General features: G+C 41.9%; 2 protein-coding genes across 4 annotated transcripts; one reads left to right on the top strand and one right to left on the bottom strand.

Moving 5' to 3' along the window:
- Positions 1-512: 512 nt before the first annotated feature.
- On the bottom strand, positions 513-5973 carry and3 (actinodin3). 3 transcript variants are annotated; one of them, XM_041948683.1, is made up of 5 exons: positions 5795-5925; positions 2114-2177; positions 1841-1885; positions 1517-1665; positions 513-1355 (listed from the first exon to the last, which is right to left on the bottom strand). In XM_041948683.1, the coding sequence occupies exons 2-5, from the start codon at positions 2166-2168 to the stop codon at positions 693-695; spliced, it is 912 nt and encodes a 303-aa protein (XP_041804617.1). In that variant the 5' UTR covers positions 2169-2177; positions 5795-5925; the 3' UTR covers positions 513-692. The 3 variants fall into 3 exon arrangements, with proteins under 3 accessions (XP_041804617.1, XP_041804615.1, XP_041804616.1); XM_041948681.1 differs by lacking the exon at positions 5795-5925 and adding an exon at positions 2659-2685; XM_041948682.1 differs by lacking the exon at positions 2114-2177 and having other exon boundaries at positions 5795-5973.
- Positions 5933-14573, top strand: pcyt1aa (phosphate cytidylyltransferase 1A, choline a). Its single transcript, XM_041948680.1, has 9 exons — positions 5933-6290; positions 8640-8753; positions 9199-9298; positions 9491-9607; positions 9945-10096; positions 10266-10344; positions 11121-11263; positions 11393-11581; positions 12147-14573. Exons 2-9 carry the CDS (start codon positions 8640-8642, stop codon positions 12363-12365), a joined length of 1113 nt encoding a protein of 370 aa, XP_041804614.1. The 5' UTR covers positions 5933-6290; the 3' UTR covers positions 12366-14573.
- Positions 14574-14672: the final 99 nt, after the last annotated feature.

Raw genomic sequence — 14672 nt, 5'->3', positions numbered from 1 at the left:
AAGTGCAGCTGTTAAATAAATCTGAAAAAAGAATCTAATGGTGGCACAGAACTAGGTGTTTTTCCCTTTTTCGTTTTCAAACCTGTGCAATGCTGTGTTAAAAATAATGCTGCAAAAGTGCCTACTTGGATGCCTCTATGGTAGATAAACATAAAAACTTCTACAGTGACCTAATGTGCAAGAAAGCATGATAAAGTACCTTCTATGGTACTTTATTCCATTATTTATTTCCAATTAAGTCCAGAGCAACCAGTCATTTTGCTGGAACAATGCCATTTGTGTCAGTTTGTGGCAATTTGATTAAATGCACTTTATTGGGAGTCCACCATCATTATGCAAATACCACAGAATAATGTACTAAAAAGAAATATAAAATCACACATATTTATTACCATAATCCATTTTTATTCTTTTTTATGGTTTTTGTTCCATACAAACGTTTATTGTGCACGTCTTATGAACACCCATACACACATACAGCAAAGTCATAGTGTTTTTTGTCATGTGGAAAAACTATGAGCACGGAAGCTTTGTTTTTATGTCTGCTCCATGAAACATTTGATGACTGGCACAATTCAACTCGTTCTCTTTGTTTTTAATGTGGAGTTGCTCACAGTCCTGCCTTGGTTTGGTCTTGTGATTTAATTTTGTAGTCTCACCCTACGTAGAATAATTTGTTAAGCACTTTGTTTTTACTGTTCGGGAGCTGGATTGGCATATTTAAAGGGGTCATAAAGGTCACGTTTGAAATCATAAGGGTCAAAGTAAGGCGAGGGGGCTTTCTGGGTGGCTGGTGCTGCAGGGACACTTTCCTCGGCTTTTGCTACTTCTTCTTTCACCACTTTCTCTTCAGCTGGTGCCTCTGGTGCGGATGTGTCCTGGATTGGGCGGGGAGGGTGATCGATGAGGCAGTCGGGGTCCCAGTATGGGTCACAGTCATACTCCATACCTTTAGCAGAGACAACAGGAGGGGGAGGTGGGGCAGACTTTTTGGGAGCAGGAGGAGCAGGGGGTGGTTGGGGAGGAGCAGCAGCTTTTATCTCCTCCTCTGTTCTAGGTCTGCAGGAGGGGTTGAGTCGAGGGTCACACAGCACTGGGACAGCCCCTGTTGGCAGGTAGACGATCTGAGGTTTGCACAGTGGATCTTTGGGGTTACACAGATAGATCCTCTGAGCATTCTCCAGAGGGTCTGGGGTCGGAGCAGGGGTGGTGGGAGGCTGAGTGGTGGTAGTTGGTGCTGCAGTGGTTGTCAGTACACCCAAGACATTTTGGTAACTGGAAGCGTCCGGACCATAGGTCAGCTCCAAGTGACGCATCTGCTGATACAACATCCTGATCCTGTCAATCTCGTAGAGCTGATTGAGGAGCACAGAAACATACAAGAGAGGAAAAATTTTCATTGACATGTCATGCTCAATGACAATAAAGAAATCTTGAATCTTGAAAAGTCTTTAGATGAATGGTGAAATTCAAGTTGAACCACATATGTAAGAATCTCCAACCAACCACAACTTACCCCTTCAATGTGTCCAATACTGTTGTAGAAGCGGTAATAGGACTGAAAATCTGGAGTGCCTCGGTACCACTTTGGGTCAATGTTCCTCTTAGGTCGAGAATTGGTCAAGAAATCGTGTGCCTGAGCAGAGTCAATGCTAAGCGGGTTCCCTGTGAAAGAACACAGAGCCGGGGATTATAAAGGGGAAAAAACAACCCTATTCACATTTTAACTAAAATTTGTGAGGTACTTTTTAATTTTTAGGATGAGAAGTGGCAACATAGCAATAATTATAATGTTCACAACAAAAAATTACAACCTGTAAGAAGATGGCAGATCACGTACCTCCTGGATTTTTTACTTTCACCAGAGATGTTGCTTCAAGCAAACCTGGAGGGAGGCAGAGCACACATATAAGACACTCACCCCAAACACAACACTTCATTGTGCAAAACATTTCACAGCAATCAAAGGAGGCATTCAACTCATGGCAATGTGAACAGTGATAACAATGGCTACGATTTACCATCATCATTCAGCTTTTTATGAGCAAGGTTTGAACCCTTACATAAAGGTCACATGAAAGAGGAATAAACTCTGCATTTTACATGGACAAACCTGGTATTAGCAGCAGGCAGCCTAGCGCCCTCAACAGCAACACCTGGGAAATCATCCTTGACGTCTGCAATTGCAATATCACGAAGAACCCTGATTATTTTGCTCTCTGTCTGACATGACTGCTGTTACTCACAAAAGAGACAACCAAAGAAGGATCCATAAAGCATGTTGAAAGCACAAAAACAAACGAAAGAGAGCTGAAAAACATGCAGGGACACTTAAAAGTGTCACACTCCATGACATGAACCACCAGATGACAATACCTGCTGGCAAAGCTCACAACACCTGAATAAAGCTTGCGACTAAGATTTCTGTAGCAGTCATCATATTTTTCAGTTTCCTGTGAAGTAGCAATCGTCCCCCTTTTCATTTGATATTTGCAGATTATCTTTTAAATAGCTGTCAGATAATTATTTGTGCAAAGATAAGTGAACTGATAAAAATCTAATGCAAACAATGCAAAGCAAAGGATGCCTTATTCAAACAACTCTTCTGTAAAACCTGACACGGCTAACAGAGTGAAAAAGAAAGCAGGACTTGCTCACCTGCTGTCGCATCTGTCCAGTCCTGGTCTAATCCTCTGAACAACATAACTGTTCATAAATACTGCCGCTGATTCTGGGGCCTGTCCATTGGCCACTGAGCAGCAAGTAGGCCTAACTCCACCCCTCACGCATTTTCGGTTGAGACGTGGAAGAGCTCATTAGCACACTGAGCATGAAGCGGCAGTAAAAGACCAACTTCAAACAAAATGTGACTCCTTGTAAAGGTGCAAGAAAACAGCCCTGTGACAGCAGGGCACCTACTGGGTGCACAGGCAGACCGGTCATAGCCCTGGATGAAGCCACCAATGGAGGTAGAATCTATGCACTTAAAAACACTGCATTTTCCCAAGTCTACAGCTGCCAAACATGTATATTTCTGTTTGTTTTATGCACCAAATATGCAAAATACAGTGAGATGCCCGTGCTACTGTAGCCCAATTCTTGACAAAACATGCCTGGCAGGTAAAAATTAACCCTCTGACAGGAAACAGCTGGATATGCCCTTTTAACTCCGGTCTTGGCCAGTCAAAAAGTAGAGGGGGAGCCGAGTCAACTGCTGTTTAAGTCCCCAAGAAATATGCAGGAATTATGGGCTATCTTGGCTAAACACCAAGTCAATGTGACACAGCCTGGGAATTCTTTTTAGAGGCTTCAAAACACCATTTTTATTGGTTTCCACATTGACAAGTATTTCTGAATGCCTGGATGGCAATAACACACATACATGCACAAAATAGGTTACAGAGTTGCTATCTGGATAAGTGTTTAGAACAATTTTGGTCATTTCCCACCTGAGCCTCTTTTCCCTTGTCTTATACTCTGCGTCCTTCCTGTCTGAAGAGACAAAACCAGGAAACTTCATGCAATGAACTGAGCCAAAACAAGCAACTTTCAGATGTTTGTCTATTTGCCATGTGATCAGGACACCAGTATTGGTTCAACTAGTACACATGATCCAGAATATGATGTGTGCCTGTGCCAACCACATGTTAGATAAGCCCGGGAAGCTTTTCTTTTTTCTTCTTTTTTATACCTTTTTCTTTATTACATTCTTCTTTATTACATTCTTTTAACGTTCTTGAGACTGTCTTCATTTTCTTCCACTCTTGCTTGCCTACTCAGTGTTTGTCATTTCAACACTGAAGCAAATTCTATCCTTCAAACCAGCAGGTAAGGCTGCGATCAAAGAGTGCAAGAAGGAGACAGGGAGTCCATACCAGGTGGCTAATGGTGAGCATCATACTCTAATTGCTCTGTGCACATGAAAGAAATGGAAGGGCAAGAGTACCTGTTACTCTTAAATGATATACATTTATTTTACCTGTACACTGAGACAACCAGCCGCTTCACAAAATAAATCAAGTTGTTTTGCAGATGGTGTAAGTAGGGCAAAAATTGTGCAATGCTCTCTGACATTATTATTACTATTTCTTGCAGGCTTGTCAGACTAACGCTTCTGCAAAACTTCCATATATTGGCAAAATGTAATCATTTATATAACAACAAACTGAGCCACCAGCACTTGTTACCAATGGATACAGTAAGTCCGGATGAGCCTTGTGGCAGATTGACAGAACACTGAAGAGATAAACTGAACAATGAAACATCACGCTTGTAATGCCTTTAAAAATTACAAAACAGACAATGTTACAGAGGGTTTATCTCCATTGTTTTGTGATGGAAAAATGAAAATATGTTTAAAGGATCTTACATCCATCACCTTATTGCTCTCAGTTCTTTATTTCAAGTCATACTGATAGTGAAGGAGATCATGGAATAGCTGCATTGCTGCAAAGTACTGCAGCGTTTGTTGCACAACTTTACCATCACCTCTAGGGTATCAATTATCATTGCCTGTGCCCCTCTGATCTTCAGGTGAAATTATACCTTGTCCTGGAGCTATCTGCAGGACACAAGAGGGTCAGCTCAAGAGTTATGTTTTTAGCTCTGTACCCGTCATTCCATAGCTATGGTGCCTCTGTGCTGTCTTTCCTCAGCAGCAATAAGGCAGCCTTGTTCAAGGTTAAAGGTTATCGCTCAGTTTTCCTGTTGTAAGATCATGTAAGTTTGCAGATATTTGGATGAAACTTCTCTCTTGCCTACTGCAGGAGAAAATTTGCAGTTCTTGAGTCAAATGGGCTGAAGAGAACTCACATAGAAAATGTGGGGTGGCTCAGTGACTGCCCACACAGTCCAGTATCACTCAGCCCACATAAGAAAGACCGTCCATGGAAGGTTAAGATTTGACTGCCAGAGCAGGAGTGAAATAGTCTTCCCTCAGCCAATGGTATAAATGTGAGGCCTAAAGTTGGTCCTGTATAGGGTCAGCCAAGGTTTAGGACTGGTATCAGATTTTGCTAAATCTCATTCCATACTAGGCCCAGATTGAAGCTCTCTCAACAATGATGGTTTTTACAAAACATCTTCATTCAATATATACACACATACATTATTTTATTCTTACAATCAACTCAGTGTAGTGTATATTGTTTATAAACTATATAGAAATGCTAACACATCTTTAGCACATAACAATTACACATTTAAAACAGGCTAGAATCAACATAAAATGCTGTGAAATTAAATCACAGGTCAAAATCATGAGATTATTGATGGCTGAATTCCATTTAGTTGCTTCGGTTCTGTGTATCATGCATGCTTTCACACTGCCATGGCTTAGTGGGACACTTCAATACAACAGAGCCATTACTCATGTTGTTATCAATGCCTGTGCTTTTCCTTGACAAGTCTAAATGTCAACTCTGAAAAAGACAGTGGTGAAATGTACAAAAGCAAGTGCATTTTCTCAAGTAGTGAATTTAAGCACAGCTTTCCATTCTAGTCTTTACGACATTTCAGAAGGAAATATTGCACTTTTTACTCCACTACATTTATTTCATGGCTATAGTTAGTGGTGACTTTGCAGATTGAGATTTTATATTGGAAATAATCATACTTTTAACTGTGTAAGATTTTGAATGCCAGACTTTTACTTGAGTATTTTTACACTATGATAGTACTACTTTTACTCGGTAAAATTCTTAAAACATTTTCCACCAGTGACAAAATGCATATGCATAACTGAAATAAATGTAGAATACAGGAGGCTGCATGTCACATTTTAAAAAATAATTACCTTTGTGCCATGCGTGGAAAGCACGATTCTTCTTATCAAATCGTCTTGAAGTCTCCTTCCGCCACATACAGTCTTTCCACTAGGGGGCAGTACGATTCAACACCGGAAATGTCTGACTTATGTCAGTTCCTTGTCGAAGTTTTGTAGTTCCTGTGTAGTTGACCTGTCAGCGTTGTAGTACAAGCTGTCACTACTGATAATTTGTCTGTCCTCCTGGTTGTAGCAGTTTTCCGCCAGCAACAGAGCGAGCACCAGGGCGTCGGACACACAGGATTATTCGTTCTTATCGGTGTTGCAGGTGTCAGCTAACCAGCGAGCTAACGGCTAAAGTTAGCTACCAAGCCAACCAGCTTGACAGCTAGCTTGCTAGCTAGCATTCGACGGTAGCTAGCAGCGTTAGCTGGCTTTTTGCATTTACCTAGCTAACCTGCTGGTAGTACAAGTCTCGGAAGCCGCCCACTCCGTCAAAGCAGTATTCTGGGCAAACGAGTGAACGGTAAGTAAGCAGAAACTTCATGTAGCTGTCTGAAGTTTGCTACCGTTACTATTAAGGGTTAATTAGAATATTGATTTTAAGGATTTTTGTCCCAGACGAAAGCGTCCAGGAAGCCATCTGACAGTTCAGCTGCACAAACAGTGTCACCAGTACAACTCCACAGTCAGCTGTTTTGGTCACTGGTTTCACTTCTGGCATTGCTTTTGACAACTTTTGACATATCTGTGTCTGTTTCTGTGACGACAAGTGATCCAATATCTAACATTAAGTGATTTGTCAAAATCAACGTGAAAGCAGACACTGGGAACATTGTGTGAAATGCCCCTGAAGCCTGTGGTTCAAAGTGTGGTCCGGGAGCCATCAGGAGGCCAGGAATGGATCCATGGCCCAACAGCAAAATGTACATTTGATTTTTGTGTTTTTACTGCAGTATAAGTACAATAACAGAACACTACACTGACTTTTTGAAGTCACACTGTTATACCCAAAACTACAGTTTACAGTGAGTACTCCTAGTGTTGAAACAAGTTGATTCATTGGTTAGTCATTGGAGTCCTTTGTTAAGCAAAATGTCAAAGGTTGTCTGTTCCAGCTTCTCAAATGTATGGATTTGCTCCGTTTCTTTGTTTAACATGATTGTGAACAGAACATCTTTTAGTTTTTTTACTTTTTGTTAAAATTAATGAACAGTTTGGAAACCTCACCGTGGGCTGTGGCATTGTCTTACTAGATAAAGTTGAAGTCCCTGTAAACAGGCCACTGTCCTTTTGTTGCTGTCTTATTATAGCAGGCTGCTTCAGTTAATGATGACATGTGCGACTTGTGTAAATCTTCTCTGTCGGTGTGTCAGGGCCCTGCAGGGCTTCTCACTCTCCGGGCTCAGCTGTTGCTAAGAGAAAGAGGGTTGCTTGTGCAAATGCGCGGCGTTGGATCAGGTAGCTGTCACCACCGGGATCGTGTACTGCATGCCCGTCACTCGCTGCACTGAGTCACACTTTCATAACTGACACAGCAGCACAAGTCTAGCCAAGGGTTGTTCAGGCAGGGCTGCACGTTAAAGACGTGGCAAGGCAAGACATTTCAAAATAATGACCCCTCCCTTTAATGACCGAGCCTTCATTGTTGGTAGTGAGGTGGAATGTGGGGAATGGGGCAGAGCCTCAACCCATAACACAGCAACCCTTTTAGTAGGATATCTGCAGTAGTTTCTATTGTGTCACTGAATTTGGACCGATAGGGTGGATGTCACATTGTCGTTGTGGATGGGCTCTTTGAAGGTGTGTCACACTTTGTGTAAGGAATTTAAAGCCATGTTAGAATGAAATGGCTATTTTAGGCCCCAGCCCTGTTCTCTACCAGGATACACAGGACAGTTATAGATTGTGATCACTCACTCTTCCAGATTTATTTGGTTGTTCGCAGTCAATTAATTGACCAAAAATTAATCTTTAACTGTTTTGGTAATTGATTGATCATTTAAGTCATTTTTCAAGCAAGATTTTGTTTCTATTTTGTTACATTTGGTGGTTCCAGTTTCTACAGTGCGCTGCTTTTCTCCGTTTTATGTCATTGTGTATAGAATAGCTTGGTTTTTGACTTTTGGTTGGACAAACTTAGATAAGAAGATGTCACCTTGGGAAGATGTCTATGGGAAAGTGTGAAGATGATCGAAACGATACGTTTTTTTCAGCCCTACTTTACATGATCTAATACAGATATCCAGATATGTTGAGCTTAAGTTTCTCAAAAAATCCTCTCAAAATTTGTTTTTGCTATGCTGGACAAAAAAAGTTTGTATTTGGTTAAAAGTAGCCCTAAACATACCAGTGTGTGCAGTCACAAGAAAGTCATCCAGCTGGCTGTTACAAAACAAAGTCAGCTGAAGTCTGGTGGAGCAGGGCCTGATCTGCTGATGCTAAATGTGATGGTAACTAGGTTTTTAGAAATGACAGCAGACCAGACCAGAAACCTGAAGTGAAGGCTGGACATGCTTGATTATGTTTGGGAACAAAATGTTTCATGTTGAAACAGGTGGTGTTTGCTTCATTTTCTCTTGACCTTCATATGTGTGTCACTGGAAAACAAGTCAGTCCTCGTGGTTCATTGAGTCACTTCCCCAATTCTCCCTCTGTTACAGGGTCAAAGTTGACTGAAGATATGTCATCTGCCATAACCTCAATGCTTACTATAATTATGTAGCACAGACTTCATGCCTCGAATGTTGGCCCATTATACAGAGAAGAACTGAGTGTCTGTGTGTCTCTTTTTTTAATCCTGCTAGAATATGCCAAAGCAGCGTATGGTGTATTTGAAGTATGCTGTGTTTTAATTGCGTTTATTTTGACACAGATGGAGGCTCAGAGCTCCAGCGGGCTGCTGCTGTCCAGAAAGAGGAGGAGAGACGGCTCCAATGGAGAGACCGAGGAGGGCGAGAGGCTTGGGAAAATCCCCAGATGTACAGTGGTGAGTTAGCTGTGTGCCCCAGCGGTCTTTGAGCAGCGTGTTTATCCAGTGCTTTCTATAGGCTGACAGAAGGACAAAAAGTTGGAAAATAAAGGTTCCGTGTTAATGGATCTTTAATGTCCCACAGTGTATGTTTTCTACAGTCAGTTGAAATGTAGTTTTTATCTGCTGTGTGCATCATGTGTCAAACTTCATGTTGTTTGATGAGTAGTGTACTTAGAAAAAATGTCATCAGCTGTTTAATCATAATAGCAGCACCCTTGATTTCCACATCAGACTGTTCCAGGAAAGAATGTCACACAATTAGAGCATCCTAATTTAACTTTATCCAACCAGTGAAGACTAAACGATTCGCTGTGATGTGCAGCTATGATTTCTGTGTGAACAAATAGAAAACGTCTTTGATTGCTGAAATCTCCCCCTTCTGTTGGTGTGGGTCTCATAGGGGTTGAAGCACCCTGCACCTTTCGCAGATGAGCTGGAGCCAGCTGATGGTAAACCTTATGAGAGAGTCAACATGGAGGAGGCCAAGAGGGGAACGCCACGTGAGTCTGAGCCTTTCAGTGATGCCTCTTGGTCTTATGAGACCTTTTATTCTTTCTATTCTTCTTGTGTTTCTTATACACATCACCCATTATTCCTCTCACAGTCATATATGAACAAACAAGAACAATTTTAGATTCACTCTGTACAGAATACATCTTTCATCTGCGGGTGTCTCGTCTCTCTCCGTCCAGCCGACAGACCGGTGCGGGTGTATGCAGATGGGATCTTTGATGTTTTCCACTCAGGTCACGCCAGAGCACTAATGCAGGCTAAATGCCTCTTCCCAAATACGCACCTCATCGTTGGAGGTAAGTGTGAGTCTGTGACCGTCTGTTGCCATACAGGCTTTTTACAGCAACACGCATCCCATCAACCGCTTCTTTCATAAGTGTGAAAATGAAATAAAAAAACAAAACAGGAAGACACTCGATAGAGTCCCAGTACACGTCTGATGAATTCAGAAATCTGGGAAAAGTTAGATAACTGATGATAATGCAAGGTAAGGAAATACAGACAAGTAAGCTAACTAAGCGAACTAAGCTAAAGTAACAATAAGACACCTTCACCTCATTCTTTACTTTTCTGTTTTCATCATGGTAAAGGCATTTCAAACAGCAATTTCTGTATTTTTTTAACTATTCAAAGTGTGCAGTGATGACCTGACCCACAAATACAAGGGCTTCACAGTGATGAATGAGGATGAGCGCTACGATGCCATCAGACATTGCCGCTATGTGGATGAAGTGGTGCGAAACGCTCCCTGGACGTTAACGCCAGAGTTCCTCGCAAGACATCGCGTGAGTGGACGAAGCGGAGAAATGAGTGGGCGAGCCACCACATCTGATCCTCTGTAACCTTTTCCCTGTGTTTTTTTTTTTTTTTTTTGTGTCTGTGTGTATTTTTGTTTTTGTACAATTTGTAGATCTGAATCTACTGTGTTGATGTATGTTGTAATGACCTCTCCAGATTGACTTTGTGGCCCATGACGACATCCCGTACTCCTCAGCGGGCAGTGATGACGTGTATAAGCACATCAAGGAAGCTGGTGAGTGGTAGTGTGGGACACAACTAATTACAGGATGCAGTACAGGATTTACTACTGCTTCCAATACACAGATGGTGCCGTATTGTTCTGTACTTGAAAATATACTTTGATCCATTTTTTTATGTGTTGTGTCTACGTGTAATAGTTTTCTCAAACCTTGCGCAGGAGAGTATAAAGAACAAATCAATGCATGCATGCATGCAGACACACATGCACATACTGTATATGCAGCACACGTGTATGCACGGCAGTTGTAATTAGAGTAAATACTAATTAAGCAAAAGAAAGAAAATGAAATTACTTTATGAAATAATATTTGACGATGCTAGCTGTCATTAAAATAAGTAAGTGTCTCATCCATAAGCTGCTTTATATAAAGCAAGGACTGATTGCTCATGTTCTACAGTAGATATGTTAAAATCTGAGATGAGTCCTTTAGCAGACTGCTTCAGGAAGAATTTCAGTGTTTTTGTTGTACTGCACATTGAGCTGCAAAGAAAGTAGCAGGATTTGACATACTGTAAGATTATAGGAATGAATTTTATCTAGCTAATGACCAAGGAGACTTTACCAGGAAATAGATGTAGCCTAAGTTCCTGAATGCATTCGGTTATTACTGCAACCTCTTGAATTAAATCTATAAACTGCAATCATTAGTACCATTTTTAGCCCCTGGCTAAAGTCATCTCGGTACGGCTTCACCTCAGACTGATTGACAGAGTGTAGTTGTAACCATCTGTATACAGTGACTCCTGACCTTTTCATGCCCTCCACAGGTATGTTTGCTCCCACTCAGAGGACAGAGGGCATCTCCACCTCTGACATCATCACACGCATCGTCCGTGACTATGATGTGTATGTCAGACGCAACCTGCAGAGAGGATACACAGCCAAGGAGCTCAACGTCAGCTTCATTAATGTATGAAACTTAGTTTTGGCTTTAACTGTGTGACTGTAGCTGTGTACAGTGTTGGATAAAAAGAAGACGTGGCAGTTACAGACCTGGCACCTTATTTTTTGTAACCTTTGCTGTCGCCATGCTTATCAGGAGAAGAAGTACCACCTGCAGGAGCGCGTGGACAAGGTGAAGAGGAAGGTGCGTGATGTAGAGGAGAAGAGCAAAGAGTTTGTCCAGAAGGTGGAGGAGAAGAGCATCGACCTCATCCAGAAATGGGAAGAAAAATCCAGGGAGTTCATCGGCAACTTCCTGCAGATGTTCGGCCCAGAGGGAGCTCTGGTGAGGATGTTGGTTTTGTTGTGTCTTTCATCACTGTTTAATCAGGCTGGGTGGCTAAGAACACATCCTTATTTACACTATCGATGGCCGGGGAGACAAGTTTCTGAGGGATGGAAGGCTTCACTGACAGAATTTGTTCCACCTCTGTCCTGGTTTGAGCTTAACCACTCGCTTCCTGGAAAGTATGAAATCATTCATGAACTAAAAAGCACTCGTCAACCTAAAAAATGATGGTATGCTTACAGAACAAGCAAAGCACTGTGTGTTCAGCCATAACTTGCATTTAGATCTGCATTAGGTCATACGCCACCATTGATAAGATTTCCTACCAATGACCAATGCAAAAGATTTATTTTGATTTGATTCTTTTCATATGTTAACATCTTTTTTAAAGGAATAGTTATGTGTCTTGGACAGCTAGCCTGGCTCTGTCCAGAGGTAACAACAGAAGGCAAGCTGTGTTGTGTTGAAGCAGTTTGAACTGACCCTGGGTTTGCATTAAGCTGATTTTATCATGCGTCGATATAAAGGACGATGTGTTCATGTCTCCGTCTCACCTCCACAGAAGCACATGCTGAAGGAAGGCAAGGGCCGCATGCTGCAGGCCATCAGCCCCAGGCAGAGCCCCGACAGCAGCCCCACCCGCGAGGAGCGCTCCCCCTCTCCCACCTTCCGTCTGCCCTTCTTCACCAAGACCTCCCCGCCTCCCTCGCCTCCGCCGCACCACAGCGGGGCCCGCGGATACCTCATCAGCGAGGACGACGACGAAGACGACGAAAACTAGGCCGCGTTTGAATCCCTCACATGTGTCTGGTGCCGCAGTCAGAGCTACCGGTTACCGGTCGAGTAACGTGGCTTTCATTGAGCTCCTGCTTTCATTTTTTTTGTTTGTGTATGGATTTACTTTGTTTGTCACTTCAGTGTCCCGTTCACTTGAGCAGCCAGTTTCTCACCTCTTTTGTTTTCAACAGCCTCTTTTGTCCTTTTTGTTCTTGTGTAACGGTCAGTAAAGTCACCACTCGTCACCTGAGTTCTTTGAAAATTAGATTCACGTATATCAGTCACTTTTGATGTTGCGTTTATTAGTTGCTCACTGTCACTTAGGAATATCTGCAGGGGCTACACTCAGTGCACTCTTCTATCTATGACAATGTTCTTTAGGTCGGCATCGCAGTGAGGTAGCAGTTTGTGTTTTTGTTTTCGTCATGGCTTTAGCGGGAGGGCTCGCAGGTTTTTGGTCACTTGTTGGAACAGCACATCTATTTTGGTGTGGGAGAGTTGAGCTGAGACCTCGTTGAGACACTGTCTAATATCTCCAGGGGAGGTTTTTCAGAGCAGGTCAGAAAACTGGACTTTTAAAAGATCTGCTCATGCGGGGCAGTTTCAGTCCTGCTCATAGTAACAAGCAACCAACCTGGCTTTTTGTTTTTTTTTAATAATAGCAGGGAACTCTAGATCAAATATGAAGTGAATCTTAGGAGTCGAGTGTTAAATGTCTACTAAACAGCAGCTTTTTCCCAAGTTTGTCCACCTGCTTTGGGGCTATGCGTGTCCGTGTGTATGTGCATGTGATGTTCGTGCGTGCAAGCTCTTACGTCGGCATGTTTGAAATGTCTTCTGCCAACATTCTCCACAGAATGCTGCAGACCTGGGTTCAGCTTTGATTTAACTGCAAACACGTAGTAATAAATGTTTTTTGTCTGCTGACAAGATTCAGTCTTCGGAAGACTAGATTCTGACTGGGCGCCTTTCTTGTGGCGTAAATGAAAGTCATGCAAGGTTGAACCATTTAAATGTTAATGTAGAAATACTTATTTTTGTAGATTCCCTCTTTCTTTATCGTCTGTACAGATAACGATCTTAATAATCCCTGTTTAGAAGTGCTTTGATAGTCTGAGCAGTGAATCAACATGAGCAGGGCTGGAGTTACATATGTATATTTTTTTGTAATGCAGATCCTGCGTCACCTGGGCCTGTAAGGAAGTAATAATTTTCATCAGATATATGTGTGATGACGATAGAAAGTATTAAGTTTTCATAAATCAAAGAAGACCTGAGAACTGTCTAAATGCCATACTTCTTATAAGAATATACATCTTTTGGTTATTTGGAGTCACAAGCACAAAATAAGATTGTTTTAAGAATAAGGCCTCCTCATTGGCAGCACACATACATGGCAGAAGTACACAAGGTCGTCCCAAAAACCCACAGATTTGGAGTTTGCACCAATTTACAGGAGAACTGTGGACACGGTCTGCATCTGTTTAGAGGTGGCAGACTGTGTCAATACTGTAGTGGTGTGATTTATGCATCAATGAAACACCAGATCAACATTTATGTAGCTACCTCCTTCTTCCCTGAACTGATTCGGTTTGCTCAGATGAGCACAAATGAATATTTTTCCTTTCTAAACAGAGCCATTGTTGCAGCAATGAAGCAATGTGACTGGGTCAGATATCCGAGATTCTCCGGCCTCGCTGCGTGTCCTGCATCTCAAGTGATTAAAGCATGTCTTGTGTCTCCTATATAACTGAAAAATGAAACATCACAGGTCACATGGAGATGTAATGCAATACTGTTAACGACTCGGAATATAAATGTTGATTGATCTGTTCTAGGCTTGGTTTCCCAAAAGCAAGTCAGATTTTAGAGCCACAGTTATGAAGTCCTACTTCTGGTATTAAAAGTGCAAAACCAGTATAGAGGAACACTAGCCTAGATTTTGGTGCTAAGCTACTTTTGGGAAGCCTTGTCTCGATTCTTGTGGAATCGCTTCCTTTAAATCAGTGTGAACTTCTCAGACCACATTACGAGTTCGAGGTGGCAAAGACTGGAGTGGCAGATGAATAACAGCCACTACTACTAAGAACAAATGTAAATGTTTTTAACAGTAAGTGTTTTAATCATGTTATTTTACTGTTTGGGGTTATTTTGGATGTCCTGGATGTAGAGGAAGAGCAAGACAGGAACAATGTATTAAAACATGTTTGGCCAAAGCATTTCTCGACCGCGCTCAATTATTTTGTCTGCTGTGGTTTTATGTAATGAGCACTTATTCACATAATGTTTGAATCAGGGAGTTTCTAATCTA

The sequence above is a fragment of the Chelmon rostratus genome, chromosome 12 (genome assembly GCF_017976325.1).
Source record: "Chelmon rostratus isolate fCheRos1 chromosome 12, fCheRos1.pri, whole genome shotgun sequence".
NCBI lineage: Eukaryota > Metazoa > Chordata > Actinopteri > Chaetodontiformes > Chaetodontidae > Chelmon > Chelmon rostratus.
This window is presented reverse-complemented; position numbering and strand designations above follow the sequence as displayed.